The 19743-nt window shown below is 56.1% G+C and overlaps 2 protein-coding genes across 2 annotated transcripts in view; both read right to left on the bottom strand.

Annotated features, from left to right (window-relative positions):
* SEC16A (SEC16 homolog A, endoplasmic reticulum export factor) overlaps positions 1-2979 on the bottom strand; it is a 32423-nt gene extending 29444 nt beyond the window's left edge. Inside the window, 1 exon segment of the mRNA XM_070378733.1 lies at positions 448-2979. The gene's annotated coding sequence lies outside the window, so the exon portion shown is untranslated.
* Positions 2980-17395: 14416 nt separating this feature from the next.
* The window catches only part of NOTCH1 (notch receptor 1), a 45613-nt gene continuing 43265 nt past the window's right edge, over positions 17396-19743 (bottom strand). Inside the window, 1 exon segment of the mRNA XM_070378732.1 lies at positions 17396-19741. Within this exon segment, the coding sequence (XP_070234833.1) occupies positions 19041-19741 (701 nt within the window). The 3' untranslated portion in view covers positions 17396-19040.

The following is a 19743-nucleotide window of genomic DNA, read 5'->3' as shown; positions in this document are numbered from 1 at the left end:
CGCCTCCGCCCGAGCCCCCCGGCGGCTCCCCGGAGACGCTCCCGTTCGCTTCGGGCTGGGCCCGGTCCGGTCACCTCCCTCCGCCCCAACCCCGACACTCACCGGCGCGCTACAGGGAGGCCGAGGCTCCCGTCGGCTCCTGCCGGCCGCTCCGCGACCCCCGGCCCTGGCTCCTCAAGAGCCGCGCGAAGAAGACTGCTCGGCGGTTGCGACAAGCGCCGACACAGCAGCCGCAGCAGCCATCTTGGCACATCCGGCTCCGGGGGCCACGGCCTCCACGCCGCCGACGTGTCCGACAGCGACGTCAGCGCGCGCCACGCCCCTCGGAGGGGCCCTCGGGACGCCCCGCTCCTGCCGCGTCCAGTCCCGCCCCATTCTCATGACCCCGCCCCTCAGCCCCCGCCCCTGTTCTCCACCGCCCATCCCTGGGGCCCCTCCCTCGCCCACCTGCCCAGTCCGGCGCGCGAGCACCGCTCTGGGATGTCGCACGGGTTTTGCTGGCTCTTTCTCCCGGCCTCTTCTGGCCTGAAGATGTGAGAAAAGTCGGGAGCCTTCCAGCAGACCCAAGGAAAGGCTCAGTCTTGAACGACCGACGCCAGCAGGTACCCCGGCCGAGATCGGCTACCGGGCTGCTCCGAGAACCCGAGGGGCGCCTTGGCGCAGGCGCGTTCCTCGCGTCCTGCCGTTGGACTCCGAAGCCTGGGAGACGGGCGGAAGGCCACCGAGCATGCGCCGGCCGCCCGCGTGGGCTGCGCGTGCGCGGCTCGCGGCGGCGCGCGGGTTGCCTAGTTACCGCCCCCGGCTTCGGGGGCTTCTAGATCTGCCCCGCAACCTTGTCCCGGCGCACCTGTAGCTCTCTGGAAGCCCTCCCGCTGCGTACCGATGGAGCAGGAAGAGACACGCCCTGGCCCCCAGTCCACAGCCACCCAGGCTCCCGCTTCAGGGGGGTCGTCCTGTGCACCTGCGGCCCCCAGCCGCCCCACCCCGGCTCGGCCGTCGCCTTTCCCGGACACGTGCTCTGTCCTGTCGCTTCCTTCCCCCGCGCTCCCTGGCGGTGGCCGCGCAGCCTCCGGACCCCCTTTTGTCCTCCCTAAACCCCATCAGGGCCCCTAACTCTCCTTCCAGTGAGCGGCATTAGCCCAGTGATGCCCTGTGGACGGAAGCTAGGGTCTCTGTGTGGTTTTCCCTAACCATTGTCGAGTGGATATTTGTGTTGAATGAGGGCGACCCCGAGGTACCGAGTGGCAGGCTGGGGCGCTAGGCCTCACTCTCCTGTGCCTCTTTGTGGTCGCTCCCCCTTCCCGGTGCCCACCCTGAGACGCACTCATAGAGGATCTTAGGGAGGAGAGGATTCTGCCATTGGCAACCTCATTCTCCCAGTGAGAAAAGGCAGGTGAAGAAGCTGCCAGCCTGACCCAGGGCACTCACCTGCCGCCTGCCTGGCACAGGGAAGAGCAGCAGCCTGTCCGGCTGGCCCCAAGGCCTTATGGAGGGCAGAAGGGGTGGCACGTGGGGCTTGTCCACTTGTCCCCCACCCAGCTGCTGAGCTCCCAGCAACGCTGCCCGCTGTGCTTTGGCCTGGCTGGGGTGGGAGGGCACCCTGGGCGCTGGTGGGACCCAGAAGCTTGGGAAGAAGGAAGGAGTGTGGTTCTATTTGTTGGCAAGGGAGCAGCCACGCTGTCAGCGCCCTGGGCGGGTGCGGGGAAGCTTTCAGCCCATCTGACGTGGCCACTGTGCTAAGCTAACATTTGCCTTGCAGAAGTCAAGCTCCCAGCCTGTTCAAACACAGAGTCAGGGAACCCGCGGTGGAACAGCCCTGGGCCCCCCCCACTCTGTCCCCTTCTTCCTGGTGGTCACTGTGTTCCGCAGTCATTGAAAGTGAAAGTTTAGTCGCTCGGTCGTGTCTGACTCTTTGCGACCCCACAGACTGTGACCTGCCAGGCTCCTCCGTCCACGGGATTTTCCAGGCAAGAGTATTGGAGTGGGTTGCCATTTCCTTCTCCAGGGGCTCTTCCCGAACCAGGGATCAAACCCAGGTCTCCCACATTGTAGGCAGACGCTTTACCTTCTGAGCCACCAGTCTGCAGTCTTAAGTCCCAACAAATCACCCTGCAGGGAGATGTCATTGTTCCTACCCACCCCCACCCTCACCCAGAAGGGAAAGCAGTGACTCTCCTAGGGTCAGTGCTCCTCAAGTTGAGTTCAAAGAGCTCAAGAGCTCGAGCCCAGACTTCCCCTTTGCTGACTCGAGGAGCCCTGTGGTCAGCCCCACTGAGCTCTAACCTGAAGACACTGGAAGCAGCAGAAAGCGACCTGCCCAGGGCAAATTGGAGACCTCACGGCCCTGGGCAGGATGTGAAAGAGGCATGGTGTAGACTTATACGGGGTGACTGTAAGGAAAGTCGTGATCAAGGCTTAGGGCTTTTCCCCCTCCCTTCCTCTCCCTCTTAAGCCTCTGTGTGGAATCCCTCTCTGGTTATCTCTGTAGCCTGGTGTGCAGGAGAGGGTTCCTGGGCCCACTGCTGAGCCATCAAACCTCTGGGCCATGGAGGCAGGGCTCCAAGTCAAAGACCATCTGCTTTAAGACCCAGGCTACTGCCTAGAAGCCGTGTGCGTTTGTCACCTTCCTTGACCTCGTCAACCTGGGGTTTAAGCAGGGTGAGCACCTGCGCAGTTTGGGGACTGAAAGAGGGTGCTGTTGACACATGTGAACTAGGGGTGCACCACCATGACGGCCAGTGCTGTTCACGATCCGGCAGGCACCCTTCCTTTTGCCTGCATTGTCCACTCCTCTCTCCTTTCTCCCAGCCCCTCCCCTGGCTCATACTTGGAGGCTGGATACAAATGTTACCACCTCCAGAAGTGGGCTAGAATCAGCCACTCTTTCCTGGGGGCAAAGTTGGGATCTGAGCTGCAGTCACGTCACCCAGAGCACACGGGACACAGAACTGCTGTGGACGGAGGCGGAGGACAGAGGCGGAGGACGCAGGCGGAGGACGGAGGCGGTGGACCGAGGCTGTGGACGGAGGCGGAGGACAGAGGCGTGGACGGAGGCGTGGACGGAGGCGGAGGACGGAGGCGGTGGATGGAGGCGGAGGACGGAGGCGTGGACGGAGGCGGAGGACGGAGGCGTGGACGGAGGCGGAGGACGGAGGCGGAGGGGAGGCGGAGGGAGGCGAGGACGGAGGCGTGGACGGAGGCGGTGGACGGAGGCGGGAGGACGGAGGCGTGGACGGAGGCGTGGGACGGAGGCGGAGGACGGAGGCGTGGGCGGAGGCGGAGGCGGAGGACGGAGGCGTGGGCGGAGGCGGAGGACGGAGGCGTGGACGGAGGCGGAGGCGGAGGCGGAGGACGGAGGCGTGGACGGAGGCGGAGGACGGAGGCGGAGGACGGAGGCGGTGGACGGAGGACGGAGGCGGTGGACGGAGGACGGAGGCGGTGGAAGGAGGCGGTGGACGGAGGCGGAGGACGGAGGCGGTGGACCGAGGCGGAGGACGGAGGCGTGGACCGAGGCGGAGGAGGCGGAGGCGGAGGACGGAGGCGGAGGACGGAGGCGGTGGACGGAGGACGGAGGCGGTGGACGGAGGACGGAGGCGGAGGACGGAGGCGGAGGACGGAGGCGGTGGACCGAGGCGGAGGACGGAGGCGTGGACGGAGGCGTGGACGGAGGCGGAGGACGGAGGCGGTGGACCGAGGCGGAGGACGGAGGCGTGGACGGAGGCGTGGGCGGAGGCGGAGGACGGAGGCGGACGGAGGCGGAGGACGGAGGCGGGGGCGGAGGCGTGGCGGAGGCGGAGGACGGAGGCGGGGCCGGAGGCGGAGGACGGAGGCGGTGGACCGAGGCGGAGGACGGAGGCGTGGACGGAGGCGTGGGCGGAGGCGTGGACGGAGGCGTGGGCGGAGGCGTGGGCGGAGGCGGAGGACGGAGGCGGAGGGACGGAGGACGGAGGCGGAGGACGGAGGCGGTGGACGGAGGACGGAGGCGGTGGACGGAGGCGGTGGACGGAGGCGGAGGACGGAGGCGTGGACGGAGGCGGAGGACGGAGGCGGTGGACCGAGGCGGAGGACGGAGGCGTGGACGGAGGCGGAGGACGGAGGCTGTGCATTGAGGCGGAGGCGGGAGCCAGGTTGTCCTGTCGCTTTGTGTGCGGTAGTGACGGTGGCCTCTGCCACCAGACTGCGCCCTCCAGGGTGGCTGGTGCAAACCAGGGTGGGCTCCAGGTGCAGAGTCCATGCCTCGGCGCCAAGAAGCGAACTGGCTCAGTGGCAGCCTTACTTGTTGAAATGAAAATACATTGGACATACTGGGTTAAATAAAATACACTATTCAAATTTATTTCACAGTTCCTTTTAATGTAGCTGCCAGGAAATTTAAAATCTCACCTTTGGCTGGCATTACGTTTCCTTTGGACAGTGCTGGTCTAGCAGTTGAGCACATTGTCGGGGGGTCAAGGGCCCCCCTCAGTATCCCCTGATGACCAGCCTACCAGGCAGACCTCACAGGGGCCCTTGGGCAGCCGTCTCAGGTGGTCCGTGGCCAGGAGCCTGTGCCCCTCTCTCTGCTCGGGGCATCAGGTGTGACCCGTGGGTTTTTGTAGGGCAGGCCAGTTGCTCTGCTCCAGCCCTGACCACACCCTCAGTCCTGGATGCTGCGGCTGAGGGCGTGGGAGGTGGCCTGCCCGGCTCGGCCTGGGAGAAGGGGCGACCTCTGTGAGACGGGGCTGGCTGGGTGGTCCAGGCAGAAAGCGTATCAGGGCCTCAGAGGTGGGAAGAGTTGCAGGGAGGGGTTCCAGAGAGGGATGGGGCTGAGGCGGACTGAGCGATTGGAGAGGAAGGGGTGGCAGCCGGTTCCTCGGGGAGGAGGTGGGTCCAGAGGCGGTGGCTGCGCCTGTCAGTTTGTTCTGTGGCACCTGGGTGTCGGGCAGCTGTCGGGGTGCCTGCAGGTTGGTTACTGGTGTGTGGCCTGGCCAAAGGTGAGACGTGGGAGACATCTCCTTGAGGCGTAAGGCCAGCACCATTAGAACCCTGCCAGAGCCCTGGAGGGCCTCGCAGGAGAATGTTCCGCACCCAGGCCAAGCCCCGACCCAGCCAGGCTTGGTGAATGTCAGCACAAGTGTCACTGTGGCCTGAACGTAGCTCTGTCTCTCACCCCCAGCATCTGGAAACGCATCTGGCACCTCGTAGGTCTCAGAGAACTTCTTTCATAAGAGCCAAGTACTAAGCATATAATGTTCAGTCACTCAGTCCTGTCTGACGTTTTGAGATCCCATGGACTGTAGCCCATCAGCCTCCTCTGTCCATGGGAATTCCTGGCAAGAATCCTAGAATGGATTGCCATTTCCTCCTCCAGGCGATCTTCCTGACCCAGGGATCAAATCCGAGTCTCCCACATCTGCATTGGAGGCGGATTCTTTCTTGCTGAACCCCCGGGGAAGCAATAAGGGTGAAGTAGAGAACACAGATTGGAGAAGGAAACGGCACCCCACTCCAGTGTTCTTGCCTGGAGAATCCCCGGGACGGGGGAGCCTGGTGGGCGCCGTCTATGGGGTCGCAGAGTCAGACACGACTGAGCGACTTAGCAGCAGCAGCAGCAGAGAACACAGGAAAATGCTGATCCCATGGGAGCCACAGGAAAATCTGCGTTGTGTTCTGAGCTGCAGTGGGAACCCGGAAACCCTGGGACCCCTCTGTCTCAGAGCTGAACACAGATGTTTGCCCAGCTCTCACCGAGCCCCGGGCACCCGGAGGAGCTGAGGCTGTGGCCGTGGGGCAGACCAGCGTGGCTTCTGCCCCTGGGGAGCTGGACACGGGGCAGCTGTGAATGTGCTCAGGGCAGGCGGGGGCACCTGGCAAGGCCTGGACCCCACCTGCTGGGGGGTGGGAAAGGAGAAGCATTTGTGGCAGAAGTGAAAAGAAGCTTCTGGAGGGGCAAAGGGCAGACCCAGAAGGCGGGCAATGGTGTGGGAGCCAGTGGGTGTGCATTACTTACGGCTTTGCAGGCCCCGTGAGGGGATTCACGCTTGTTTTCTGAAAGCAAGGGAAGCCTTCAGGGACTTTCCAGCCAGGCGTGACATCATCTCTTTAACCTCCCCCGGGTTGTGTAGCGGAGCAGTAGCCAGAGCCAGGAGCCCAGGGTCCCCTAGGGGCATGGCAAGGCTGCAGGGGCCAGGCTGGTGGGGAGAGTCGAACCTCAGATGACCTCCCAGGGCGGGACGTGGCTCTCTGGCTACCAGCTGCATCTGCACCCTCTCGGCACAGCACACGATTCACACACATCAGCCAAGGGAACAGATAGGACAGGAGGGCAAGACCCCGAGCATCAGCATTATGGTGACCTAAGTCACAGGCATGCACCTGGAGGCCGGGGGGACTGGGGATCCCGATTGGAGCGGGCCTAGGGCGGAGCCTGGAGGAACTCCTACACCTGCGGGTTGCCAAGTGCCAGGCTGGCTGTGGCCTTGACTCCTGGCAACATGAGCTTGGCACACCCCTCCCTGAGCACGGGCTTCTCTGTCCGAACAGTGATGAATGAGCGAGGGAGGCTCTCCAGGCCTCCAAAGGGAGGTGGCCCCTCGAGGGGTTGAGAGGACAGTGCCTGGGGAGTCACACGCTCTGGCCTGAGTGGGCGAACTCAGGGGAGTGATCTTCCTCTTTGAACCTCAACTTCCTCATCTGTAAAATGGGACAACAGCACCGTCGCAGGCGATGGCCCTGAGCATCAGGTGAGGTGCAGACATATACACGGTAAATAGCCAAGACTCACCGGCCCTCACCAGGCCCTCCAGAGGTGTCCCTGGGGGTCATCTGCTCTGGAAATGGGACCCTGGCAGAGCATTGCCAGCAGGGGGAGCCAAAGTGCCGCCTGTGAGTGGGCTGTCTGGGCCCCGCAAAGCCACCGCCCTGCTGGATCTGGGCTCTGGATGCTGGCATGGCCCAGGCTCATTCAGGATCCAGCTTCGGGGCAGCCAGAGGAAAGAGTTTGCGTCAGGCCCAGACTGCAGCCGTCTCTGGAGGGTATTCACTGCCGGACGCCGCTAGGGTGGTGGGGTCTGTAGCCCCCAATACCTGCTCCATCAATCCTCCCGGGGTTGAGCTTAATCGACACCAGAGAACGTGGCTCTTTCGAGCTCTGTGCTCAGGGGTTGAATCCTCACAGCCACGCGGGCTGGACCCAGGTTCGGCACCCGTGGGCACCCACTAGGTCACTGGTTGCTTGGCAGGTCCTGAGCCCAGTGTGGCGGGAAGGACGTCGCCTGGGGCAGTAAGCTTCTCTTTCTTTCCTTTTGGTGGGGAATAACTAACCTCCTTAAGGTCACACACTCTTCTAAGGCTTGTTTTGTTGTTGTTTGTATTCGGCACGGCTTGTGGGACCTTTTCATACTGTTCATGGGGTTCTCAAGGCAAGAATACTTGGAGTGGTTTGCCATTCTCTTCTCTGGTGGACCACATTCTGTCAGAACTCTCCACCACGACTCGTCCATGTTGGGTGGCCCTACACAGCATGGCTCATGGTTTCCTTCAACTCACATGCTAGCAAAGTAATGCTGAACATTCTCCGAGTGAGGCTTCAGTAATACATGAGTCAAGAACTTCCAGATATTCAAGCTGGATTTAGAAAAGGCAGAGGAACCAGAGATCAAATTGCCAACATCCGTTGGATCATAGAAAAAGCAAGAGTGTTCCAGAAAAACATCTGCTTTATTGACTACACCAAAGCCTTTGACTGTGTGGATCACAGCAAACTGTGGAAAATTCTTAAAGAGATGGGAATACTAGACCACCTTACCTGCTCCTGAGACGTCTGTATGCAGGTCAAGAAGCAACAGTTAGGACCAGACATGGAATATGGACATGTTACGTCCATGAATCAAGGTAGATTGGAAGTGGTCCAACAGGAGATGGCAAGAGTGAACATCGACATTTTAGGAATCAGCAAACTAAAATGGACTGGAATGGGTGAATTTAACTCAAATGACCATTATATCTACTACTGCAGGCAGGAATCCCTTAGAAGAAATGGAGTAGCCATCATAGTCAACAAAAGAGTTTGAAATTTAGTACTTGGGTACAATCTCAAAAATGACAGAATGATCTCTGTTCATTTCCAAAGCGTACCATTCAGTATCACAGTGATCCAAGTCTAGGCCCCAAACAGTAATGCTGAAGGAGCTGAAGTTGAAAGATTCTATGAAGACCTACAAGACCTTCTAGAACTAACACCCAAAAAAGATGTCCTTTTTATCATAGAGGACTGGAATACAAAAGTAGGAAGTCAAGAAACACCTGGAGTAACAGGCAAATTTGGCCTTGGAATATGGAATCAAGCAGGGCAAAGACTAATAGAGTTCTGTCGAGAGAACGCGCTGGTCATAGCAAACACCTTCTTCCAACAACACAAGAGAAGACTCTACATGTGGACATCACCAGATGGTCAACAATGAAATCAGATTGATCATATTCTTTGCAGCCAAAGGGGGAGAAGCTCTAAACAGTCAGCAAAAACAAGACTGGGAGCTGACTGTGGCTCAGACCATGAAGTCCTTATTGCCAAATTCAGACTTAAATGGAAGAAAGTAGGGAAAACCACCAGACCATTCAGGTATGACCTAAATCAAATCCCTTATGATTGTACAGTGGAAGTGACAAATAGATTCAAGGGATTAGATCTGATAGAGCGCCTGAAGAACTATAGACAGAAGTTCGTGACATTGTACAGGAAGCAGTGATCAAGACCATCCCCACAAAAAAGAAATGCAAAAAGGCAAAATGGTTGTCTGAGGAGGCCTTACAAATAGCTGAGAAAAGAAGAGAAGCAAAAGGCAAAGGAGAAAAGGAAAGATTTACCTGTCTGAATGCAGAGTTCCAAAGAATAGCAAGGAGAGATAAGAAAGTTTTCCTCGTGATCAATGCAAAGAAATAGAGGAAAACAAGAATGGGAAAGACTAGAGATCTCTTCAAGAAAATTAGAGATACCAAGGGAACTTTTCATGCAAAGATGGGCACAATAAAGGACAGAAAAGCTATGGACCTAACAGAAGCAGAAGATATTAAGAAGAGGTGGCAAGAATACACAGAAGAACTGTACAAAAAAGGTCTTCATGACCCAGATAATCACGATGGTGTGATCATTCACCTAGAGCCAGACATCCTGGAATGTGAAGTCAAGTGGGCCTTAGGAAGCATCACTACGAACAAAGCTAGTAGAAGCGAATTCCAGTTGAGCTATTTCAAATCCTAAAAGATGATGCTGTGAAAGTGCTGCACTCAATATGCCAGCAATTTGGGAAATTCAGAAGTGGCCACAGGACTGGAAAAGGTCAGTTTTCTTTCCAATCCCAAAGAAAGGCAATGCCAAAGAATGTTCAAACTACCGCACAATTGCACTCATCTCACACGCTAGTAAAGTAATGCTCAAAATTCTCCAAGCCAGGCTTCAATAGTACATGAACCAAGAACTTCCAGATATTCAAGCTGGATTTAGAAAAGGCAGAGGAACCAGTGATCAAATTGCCAATCTGGATCATAGAAAAGGCAAGAGTGTTCCAGAAAAACACCTACTTCTGCTTTATTGAGTAGGCCAAAGCCTTTGACTGTGTGGATCACGACAAACTGTGGAAAATTCTTAAAGAGATGGGAATGCCAGACCACCTGACCTGCCTCCTGAGAAATCTGTATAGAGGTCAAAGCAACAGTTGGAACTGGACATGGAACAACAGACTGGTTCCAAATCAGGAAAGGAGTACATCAAGGCTGTATATTGTCACCCTGCTTATTTAACTTATATGCAGAGTACATCATGCTGCATCAACTTATATGCAGAGTACATCAAGCTGGAATCAAGATTGCCGGGAGAAATATCAATAACCTCAGATATCCAGATGACACCACCCTTATGGCAGAAAGAGAAGAGGAACTAAAGAGCTTCTTGATGAAAGTGAAAGAGCAAAGTTAAAAAGCTGGCTTAAAAGTTAACATTCAAAAAACAAAGATCATGGCATCTGGTCCCATCACTTCATGGGAAATAGATGGGGAAACAATGGAAACCGTGACAGACTTTATTTTCTTGGGCTCTAAAATCACTGCAGATGATGACTGCAGCCATGAAATTAAAAGATGCTTGCTCCTAGGAAGAAAAGCTATGACCAATCTAGACAGCATATTAAAAAGCAGAGACATTACTTTGCCAACAAAAGTCCGTCTAGTCAAAGCTATGGTTTTTCCAGTAGTCATGTATGGATGTGAGAGTTGGACTGTGAAGAAAGCTGAGCTCCTAAGAATTGATGTCTTTGAACTGTGGTGTTGGAGAAGACTCTTGAGAGTCCCTTGGACTGCAAGGAGATCCAACCAGTCCATCCTAAAGGAGGTCAGTCCTGGGTGTTCATTGGAAGGACTGATGTTGAAGCTGAAGCTCCAATACTTTGGTCACCTAATGTGAAGAACTGACTCCTTGGAAAAGACCCTGATGCTGGAAAAGATTGAAGGCAGGAGAAGAAGTGGCTGACAGAGGATGAGATGGTTGGATGGCCTCACCAACCCGATGGACATGAGTTGGAGTAAGCTCCGGGGTTGGTGATGGACAGGGAGGCCTGGTGTGCCGCAGTCCATGGGGTCGCAAAGAATCTGAGCGACTGAACTGAATTGTGTGTGGATCCTTGGTTGAATCTGTGCCCTCGGCAGTGAAAATTTGTAACCGCTGGACTCCCGGGAGTTCCCAAGGCTCTTTTTTTGAAAACTCAGAGATCAGAAACAGGGTGGCAACAGCTCTGGTATAAGGCTGCCTCACTCTGTTACACTTCACAGATACTGCGTTGTTTTTTTTTTTAATTGAAGATTTGTGGCAAACTTGCGTGAAACGTCTGTCAGAGTCGTTTTCCAACAGCATTTGCTCACTTCCTGTCTGTCACATTTTGGTAATTTTTACCATATTTCAAACTTTTCATTATTATTATATTTGTTACAATACCCGTGGACAGTGATCTTTGATGTTATTGGTGGTGGTGCTGGTTTAGTCGCTAAGTCTTGTCCGATTCTTGCGACCCCATGAACTGGAGCCCTCCAGGCTCCTCTGTCCTTGGGATTTCCCAGGCAGGAATACTGGAGTGTGTTGCCCTTTCCTTCTCTATCGAATTTATTACTATTATACAACTCACTGAAGGCTCAGAGGATGGTTAGCATTTTTAGCAATAAAGTGGTTTTTCATTAAGATGTATACATTTTTTTTTCCCTGGAGATAACGCTATTGCACACCTTATAGACTACAGTCTAACGGAAACATAACTTTTACATGCACTGAGAAACCGAAACACTCACGTGACTTCTGTTCACACTTCATTCACACTAACTTCCTGTGACATTCATTTGATTGCAGCCAAGTGCGTTGGAACCAAACGCATCCTATCTCTGAAGTGCGCCTGCATAGAGATTTGCAGTGAATACCGTGAATCTACACACAAGTAAGAATTCAACTGCGGATGTGATCGATAAAACATCATCTGCCGTGTCGTTCAAGGGTGTGAGAAGACAGTAAAGAGTGTAGCCCCGAGGTCCTTCACACGTGGTGTCTGTCGTGTTACCTAGAAACAACGCTTCTGGAGCTCAGAGCATCACTGCGTCCAGCCTGGGTTTCTCGGTCCTAATCGGGATGGTGGCGTGTCCACAGAAAGTGGCCGCTGCCTGGCCCGCGCATGCGCATGGGTCCCCAGAGGCAGCACCGAGAACGCAGCTGTAGGACTCGGCGCCATTTCTGAGTCCTGACCTCGTGCCACGAGCTTTGTGCCAGGGACCTGACAATTGCAGCCCCATCGCCAGCCCAGGAGGCTGGGTCAAGCAGTTTCCACTTTACCCTGAGGTACTGAGTCTCCAAGACGGCACACCACCTCCCTGCGGTCCTCCGACTGTGACCGGGAAGGCGGAAACACAAGCAACACAAATCAGGAAGCTCAGGAGCAGCCGGCGTGGCCCCTTCGATGATCCTTAGGACGGAGTCACGTGGAGCAGCGCCTCCAGGCCCGGTGCAGCCCACTCTGCACTGGCTTCTGCAGCAACGGTGAGTCGTTTGGGAGCCAGTGCACACGCGCTCCCTCCCGGAGATGCACGGTGCACACCGGCATTTCAGGGCCCAACAGGTCCCGAGGGAAAGGATCCCCTGACCCAGGGCCGCTTCCCAAACCCATCAAATACCCTCTGGGACACAGCGCTCTGGGTCTCTCGATTCTCCCCGGGGTCAAGCTGAACTACACCGTGCAGGTTCCTGATTGAAATACTTTGACGGAATAACCCTTTGCTGTTATGCCTGGGACCCCATCATGACAGTGAGCGTACGAAGGTCTCCACCCACTGTCTGCTGACAGCTCTGCCCCTCCAGCAGCGCTCCTGGGCACGGTTCCCGAATCTGGGCTGGCCCGCAAAGGATTCGTCATTGGCTGTGATGGGATATGAAGCCCCCGCAGAGTGGTCCTCCGCGCCGAGGCTAAGCACAGCCTCTGGAAGCGAGCCTTTCTCAGTGAAGAGAATGGCAGCTGCGGGCAGCCCCCCGAGTAGCACCAAGGCCTGAGACGCTCTGCTCACTTCTTGGCGTGTGTAGCCCCGCGGGTCTGTTTATTTGGGCCCTGAGGTTGTCCTTCCTGGCTCCCAGATCCCGTCTCCGCTCTGGCCAGAGGGGCGCAGAGCCACCTCTGGGGCTCGCTCTGGGACAAGGTGGAGCAGAACCTTGGGTTTTCCTGCAGGGCTGAGGGGCCGACAGCCATCCTGACCGCCTAATCCACACCGCCCAACGTGGTGGCCGTGCACACGTGTGGCGGTCAAGTACCTGGGCTGTGGCCGGTCCAAACTGAGGTGCGCCGTAAGCCTGGAACACCCATGAGCTTTTAAAGACAGTCCCCCTCCTACCCCAAAAGAAGCTAAAAGATCCCATTAACTTTGTGTCAGTTACATGCTGAGGTGACAGTATTTTGGGTCTGTTGGATTAACTAAGATATATTACTAAATAAACTTCACCCATTTCTTTTTGCATTTAACGTGGCTGCTAAAATATTTGAAATTGCACACATGGCTTGCATTGCCTTTCCGGCAGACAGCGCTGCTCTAAATCAGCCTGGAGGCCTCAGGGAAGGTGCCCCCCCAACCCCACCCCCTGACGGTGAGCAGCCGGGAGAGGAGGGCACGGCAGGAGGGTGGACTGGCCACTCCGTGTTGACCTCACGAGTTTTGCGTGTTGAAAAGCACAAGTCTCCAGACCCCTGGGGTAGGACACCCCGAGGAGGGGAGGGGACCAGGGCTGACAGCTGGGCCAGCTGGCCGTGGCCGTGGCAGCTGTGGGCATGCACGTGGCACTGGAATGCCTGGGATATATATCTGCTAGGGCTTCCAGAACAAGTGCCACACGGCATTCCCTGGTGCTCCAGTGGTCAGGACCCAGAGCTTTCACTTCCAGGGCCCGGGTTCGATCCCTGGTCAGGAAACTAAGATTCCATGGCTAAAAAACATAAGTGCCACAGGCCAGTGGCTTCACAGAAATTTCACTTCTCACAGTTCTGGGTGCCAGAAGACCGAGACCAAGCTGTTGGTGAGGCGGATTTCCTGAGGCCTCTGTCCTGGGCTGGGAGGTGACCGCCTTCTCCCGGGTCTCACGTTTCCCTCTGTGCGAGTCTGTGTCCCGATTGCTTCTTTTTTGAGGACCCCAGTCACATTGGCTTGGGGCCCCCCGCACTGACCTCACTTTCCCTAAATTACCCCTTTAAAGCCCAGTCTCCAGAGACAGCTATTCTGAGGTCCTGGGAGCTGGGGCTTCCACATACGAATTTGGGAGGACCAGAGCCCCAAGCCAGAACAAGCCAGACCCCCAAGCCAGGGCTGTCTTGGCTGAGTACAGCCCCGAGGGAGAGGCTGTGTCCTTTTCCTTGTGGGAGGTGCACCGTGGCCTGGGAGGTGTCCTTTCAATGCACGGCTGGTGGAGCAGGCCAGCTCAGACTGTGTGTCCAGGATGAGAACGGTGAACAGCAGAAATGCTGGTGGGCAGTGGAGCTGAGGCCGTGGGAGCAGGTTCAGGCCCCAGTGGGCAGGTCTCGGGCGGTCTTTCAGCCTGCGGTGGGCACCCTGGGGCCGGGGGAATCCATGCCGATGCTTCTGAGCCCGAGCACAGCTGGGGGTTGCGTCCCCTGGGCATCAGGGGAGGTTCAGGCAGGGGAGGGCAGAGCCCTCAGCCTGTGGCTGTGATTGGTCTGCCCCCAGGAACTCGCCCGCAAGGCGACGGGCAGGGCCAGGTTCTGGGCATGCCCAGTTTAAACCTGACATGGCATCGCTCTCCTTGTTGCTGGGGGCCCGAGGGTTTGGGGGAGCAGTGAGGTCCCCTGAGGCCCGTCCTGCTGCCTCTGTGGGAATCCCACAACCACCAGGAACTTCTTGGGAGGACAAACACTGCTAGGAGTTCTTTCTTTAAAAAAAATAATTCAGGTAAAATTCATAGAGCATGAAATTAACCATTTTACAGCGAATTCAATGGCATTTACCATGTTAAAAATGTGCAACCACCGCCTCTGTCAGCTTCCAAGACATTTCATCTCTGGAGGTAATGCCGCAGACCCACTGGGCATTCACTGCCCATTGCGCACAGCTCCCAGCCCTGGGAGCCACTCGCCCGCTTCCCGCCTCTCGGGCTCCCAGCCCTGGGAGCCACTCGCCTGCTTCCCGCCTCTCGGGCTCCCAGCCCTGGGAGCCACTCGCCTGCTTCCCGCCTCTCGGGCTCCCAGCCCTGGGAGCCACTCGCCTGCTTCCCGCCTCTCTGGGTTTATTTACTCCGAATGTCTCATACAAGTGGAAGGGCGCAGCCTTTGCTGTCCGGCTTCTTTCACTCAGCGCGATCTTTCTGCATTTTGACTGAGCTGTAACTTGTGTCGGTGACTTCATTCCTTTTTATGGCTGAAAAGAGTCCGTCCTGGAGGAGCAAATGGCAAACCACTCCAGTATCCTTGCCTGGAGAATTCTATGGACAGAGGAGCCTTGTGGGCTACAGTCCGTGGGATCGCAAAGAGTCAAACACGACTGAGCGACTAGCACACACACAATAGTCCATCACGTGTGTGTTTAGTCTGGGTTCTCCAGAGAAACAGAGCCAACAGGGTGCTGTTGTTGTTGTTCAATCGCTCAGTCATGTCCAACCCTTTGCAACCCCATGGACTGCAGCACGCCAGGCTTCCCTGTCCCTCACTATCTCCTGGAGTTTGCACAAGTTTGTGTCCATTGAGTCCGTGAGACTATCCAACCGTCTCATCCTCTGTCATCCCCTTCTCCTTCTGTCTTCAATCTTTCCCAGCATTGGTGTCTTTTCCCAGTGAATCAACTATTCTCATCAGGTGGCCAAAATATTGGAGCTTCATCTTCAGCATCAGTCCTTCCAATCAGTATTCAGGGTTGATTTCCTTTAGGATGGACTGGTTTGGTCTCCTTACTGTCCAAGGGACTCTGGAGAGTCTTCTCCAGCACCACAATTTGAAAGCATCAGTTCTTCAGTGCTCAACCTTGTTTATGGTCCAACTCTCAACAGGGTGTATCAATACATAAAGAAATTTATTACAAGGAACTGACTCATATTATTATGGAGACTCTGAAGGCAGGAAGAGACAGATACCCCAGCTCCAGTAGTCGGGCCCCAGGACGTCCCTCTTCCTCAGCCTTTCTGTTCTATTCATATCTTCTTCACCTGATTGGGTGAGACCCACCTGCATGGGGGCAGGGGAGGGGGCATCTGCTTTACTCAGCCCAGATTGCAATGCTAATCTCATCCCTCACGTGTGGCCAAATCTGAGCACCGCCCCCACCCCTGCCCCGCACCGCCAGCCACGGTGACACATAAAATTAGCCATCACAGTGTGGACCTACCCCACCTGGTTCACCAGTCGGCAGCTGATGGGCATTCGGGTTGTCCCCACCTCTTGGCTGCTGTGAGCACATGTGTATATGGACCGGTTATAGAGCCCGTTTTCACTTCTCTTGGTGTACACCTAGGAGTGTAATTTAGGGGTGCTGGGAGTTTTTGGGGCAGAATTCAGGCCGAGAGCCTCCTCCAAGATGAAAGTTCAGCCATTTGCCGTATTCCATTTCCCAGTACCTCTTGTCCCAGAAACGAAGCATCTGCACTCAGTGAGGAAATCTTGGGTTCACCCTTGTGCCCAGATGGGCCACGCCAGGGACAGGTGGCACTTTGCAGCGGAAGGTGGTCAGTTCAGTTCAGTTCAGTCACTCAGTTGTGTCTGACTCTTTGCAACCCCATGCACACCAGGCCTCCCTGTCCATCACCAACTCCTGGAGTTTACTCAAACTCATGTCCATTGAATTGGTGATGCCATCCAACCATCTCATCCTCTGTCATTCCCTTCTCCTCCTGCCTTCAATCTTTTCCAGCATCAGGGTCTTTTTCCAGTGAGTCAGCTCTTCGCATGAGGTGGCAAAAGTATTGGAGTTTCAGCTTCAGCATCAGTCCTTCCAGTGAACACCCAGGACTGATTTCCTTTAGGATGGACTGGTTGGATCTCCTTGCAGTCCAAGGGACTCTCGAGAGTCGTCTCCAACACCACAGCGCAAAAGGTCAGTGGACTGTTAATCTGTTTTGAAGCCACTGGCGTGGGGGCGGGACCAGGTAGAGAAAGGGAGGAGCCAGGTAGAGAGAAGAGGAGCCAAGTAGAGAAGGGGTAAGGTCCAGTGGAGAAGGGGCGGAGTCAGATAGAGAAGGGGCAGGAGCGGGCCAGGCAGAGAAGAGGCGGGGCCAGGCAGAGAAGAGGCGGGGCCAGGTGGAGAAGGGGTGGAGTCACGAGAAGGGGTGGGGCAGGCAGAGAAGGGGCGGGGCCAGGTGGAGAAGGGGCGGAGTCATAAGGGGTGGGACAGGCAGAGAAGGGGCGGGGGCAGGTAGGGAGGAAGGCATAGGGAGGAGGGAGGAAGATCGGAGCCCTGTGCTTGACGGCCCAGTTTGGGATTCCTGAGACAGTGGTTCTGCCCAGCCTGCACCCCTTGGGGGTCACAGAACTTACCCCACTCACTATGTCACCAGCCCCGCCCTGCAAAGTTCCCCTGCTCAGATGTTCCTGTGGCTCTCTCTGCCCCACGCCAGGGCCTGGACTCTTCCCTGTGCCCCTCCTGTCTGCAGTGGTGGGCCCCAGGCTAGTAAGTGGTGCCTCACCCTCCGTGACCCAGACAGTTGAGAGACAGCTGAGAGCCTGGTTTTCGGGTTCTGTGTGCCCTGCTCCCTGTGGGGTCTCTGCCCCGCTGCACAGGGCCTGGCAGGGTAGATGGACACTGGATATCTGACCCGACAAAGTGACCCTGGCACCCAGGAGCCTGGGCTGGCATTCCCTCTCTATCGCTCTCCCTCCCTCTCAGAAAGCAAGCCAAGACCACAGTCGAGTTTAGCAAAATCTGGACGACCATCGGAATCATTTTTATTGCAATCTGTTAACAAAAAAGATGAAAAAAAATACATCATTTTAATCACCTACAGTTTTGTAGGTAGATAACTTTTTTAAAAAGTTTTCTTTTTATGTAAACTATACTCTATCTTATAAAACACAAAAAGAAACCACATCTTAGGAAGAGTCTGATCGTGCCCACTAAGGGTGGCCCCACAGCACGCCCGGCGAGGCTGGGGCAGCAGACTCAGTGCGGTGGGCCGCGGGACCCCCCGGCTTTGCTCTCAGGAGCTACGGTTCGGCAGCTGCAGGTCGTGGGGCCTGGGTTCTGACATCCCTTATCAGCACGACCCTGACAGATTTGTCCAATCAGATTTCTTAAACAAAATCACCCTTTAAAAATGTATTTACAGATATGTATCTGCCACAGGCTTATACTTGATCATGTAAAAATCTGCTCTACCCTGGGCACACACCCACCCCCTGAACTGGGAGGGGTGGCCCGCGAGCAGGCTCCTGGTGACCCAAGCACCCCAGGGCGCACCAGGCCCTGGCACCAGGGTCTCTGAGCACTGAGGCTGGACACACTCACATTTTTCCAAGTCTCCTATAAAAACCGGGCGCGTCGGCACTGGGCCCCAGGGGCGCCAGTTCATCTTCCGCTGAACCTGGGAGATGCAGTTCAAGTTGAGATGCCTCCAACAGGGCGGCCCGGCAGTGTCTTTCCCCAGGAAGGGGGAGGCTCCCCAGCGTGGGGTCCAAGGTGGGCACCACATGGCCACACCTCCGACTTCTCACATGATGCTTAAACATCAGCAGGGGCGAGGGGCAGGGGAGACTCCAGAAAGAACAAGAACTCACAATGCCAAAGAACAGCTACGTAATACTGCACCTGAAACAAAGATTCATGATTGGTACCATGAGATGTACCCTGGGCATACCCCAAGAACACGTTCTGAGAGACATAGCTTTAAAAAGTTTAAAAGTACACCGAAATGCATGAACCACATCATTTTACACTTTACTTTCCTACTTCAGGTACAAAGTAACCCACGTGCCAAAGGAGGAAAGGGCTTGCTTTTCTTTCTCTAGATGCATCTTTTCATAAGATGCAGGCAGTCCTGGGAGGAGGGCGGTCCGGGTTTGGAGGTGGGGGTGAGGGGATGTCTGGGGAAATCAAAGCAGGCCCCGGGCACCCCTGGAGCTTTCTAAACAATGCTGGCTCAGACCACCCTTGTCTGACATCATTTCTTTTGGGATTCAAAAAAGAGGAAATCAATAAATAAATGGCATTTGCACATCATGAATCTTTGTTTATATTTTACAAATACCTAGGAGTCTTTATCCTAAGTAGGAAAATCATGACTGAGAACTAGTTTATTTTCTTTGAGCAGATAAAAGTTTCTACCTGATGCCATACAAAACAGTACATATAAATAAAAAGGCAGTGTTTCCATGTAAAATAAAAGTACATAAATAAATACTAAAAAAAAAAATTTAAAAACCCTTGTCCTCTTATTTTGTATAAAAACACATTTGTTGAAAAAAAGCTCCTTTGGTCGGCCCCGGCATCCATGGAGCGCACGCACACGCCCCAGCAGGGCTTGGGAAAGGAAGCGCAGGGTCCTGGGGGCAGCCGGCTGTTTACTTGAATGCCTCCGGGACGTGGGCGATCTGGGACGGCACGCTGGTGGGCGGGCTGGAGATGCCCTCGGACCAATCGGAGATGTTGGAATGTGGCGAGGAGCTGGACCACTGGTCGGGGGACTCCGGGGACGGGGTGAGGAAGGGGTGCTCGGGCACCTGTAGCTGGTGGCTGGGGGTGTTGTCCACGGGGGAGGACGAGTAGCTGTGCTGGGAGGGGGGCGTCAGGAACTGGGCGGTGGTCATGGGCGGGGCCAGCGTGGGCGGGGCCAGCGTGGACGGCAGCGATGTGGGCAGGACCTGGCCGTCCTGCGGCAGGACGGTGTGCGCCGCCAGGTTGCCGGGCCCCAGCGGCTGCATGTCCGCCTGGCTCAGCTCCCCTCCCAGGAAGCTCCGGCCCAGGTGGCCGCTGGCGGCCGAGCTCACGCCGAGGTGCGGCTGCAGGTTTGGCTGCGGCGGCATGCTCGGCGGCTGCATCTGTAAGTTCTGCTGCGGCTGCACCAGGTGAGGCTGGGAGGCCAGCCGCGTGCTGGGCAGGGCCTGGTAGGTCATCACCTGGGACAGGGCGGGGGCGTGCAGCGGGCCCACCGTGCCATGCTGGAGGCCGGCAGCCTGCGTGCTCAGGGTGCCCGGCGTCACGCCCCCTCGCAGTGGGTTGTACTGGTTGGGCACCAGGCCGTTCTGCAGCCGGGACAGCCACTGC

The sequence above is a fragment of the Bos mutus genome, chromosome 11 (assembly GCF_027580195.1).
Source record: "Bos mutus isolate GX-2022 chromosome 11, NWIPB_WYAK_1.1, whole genome shotgun sequence".
In the NCBI taxonomy this organism is placed as follows: Eukaryota; Metazoa; Chordata; class Mammalia; order Artiodactyla; family Bovidae; genus Bos; species Bos mutus.
This window is presented reverse-complemented; position numbering and strand designations above follow the sequence as displayed.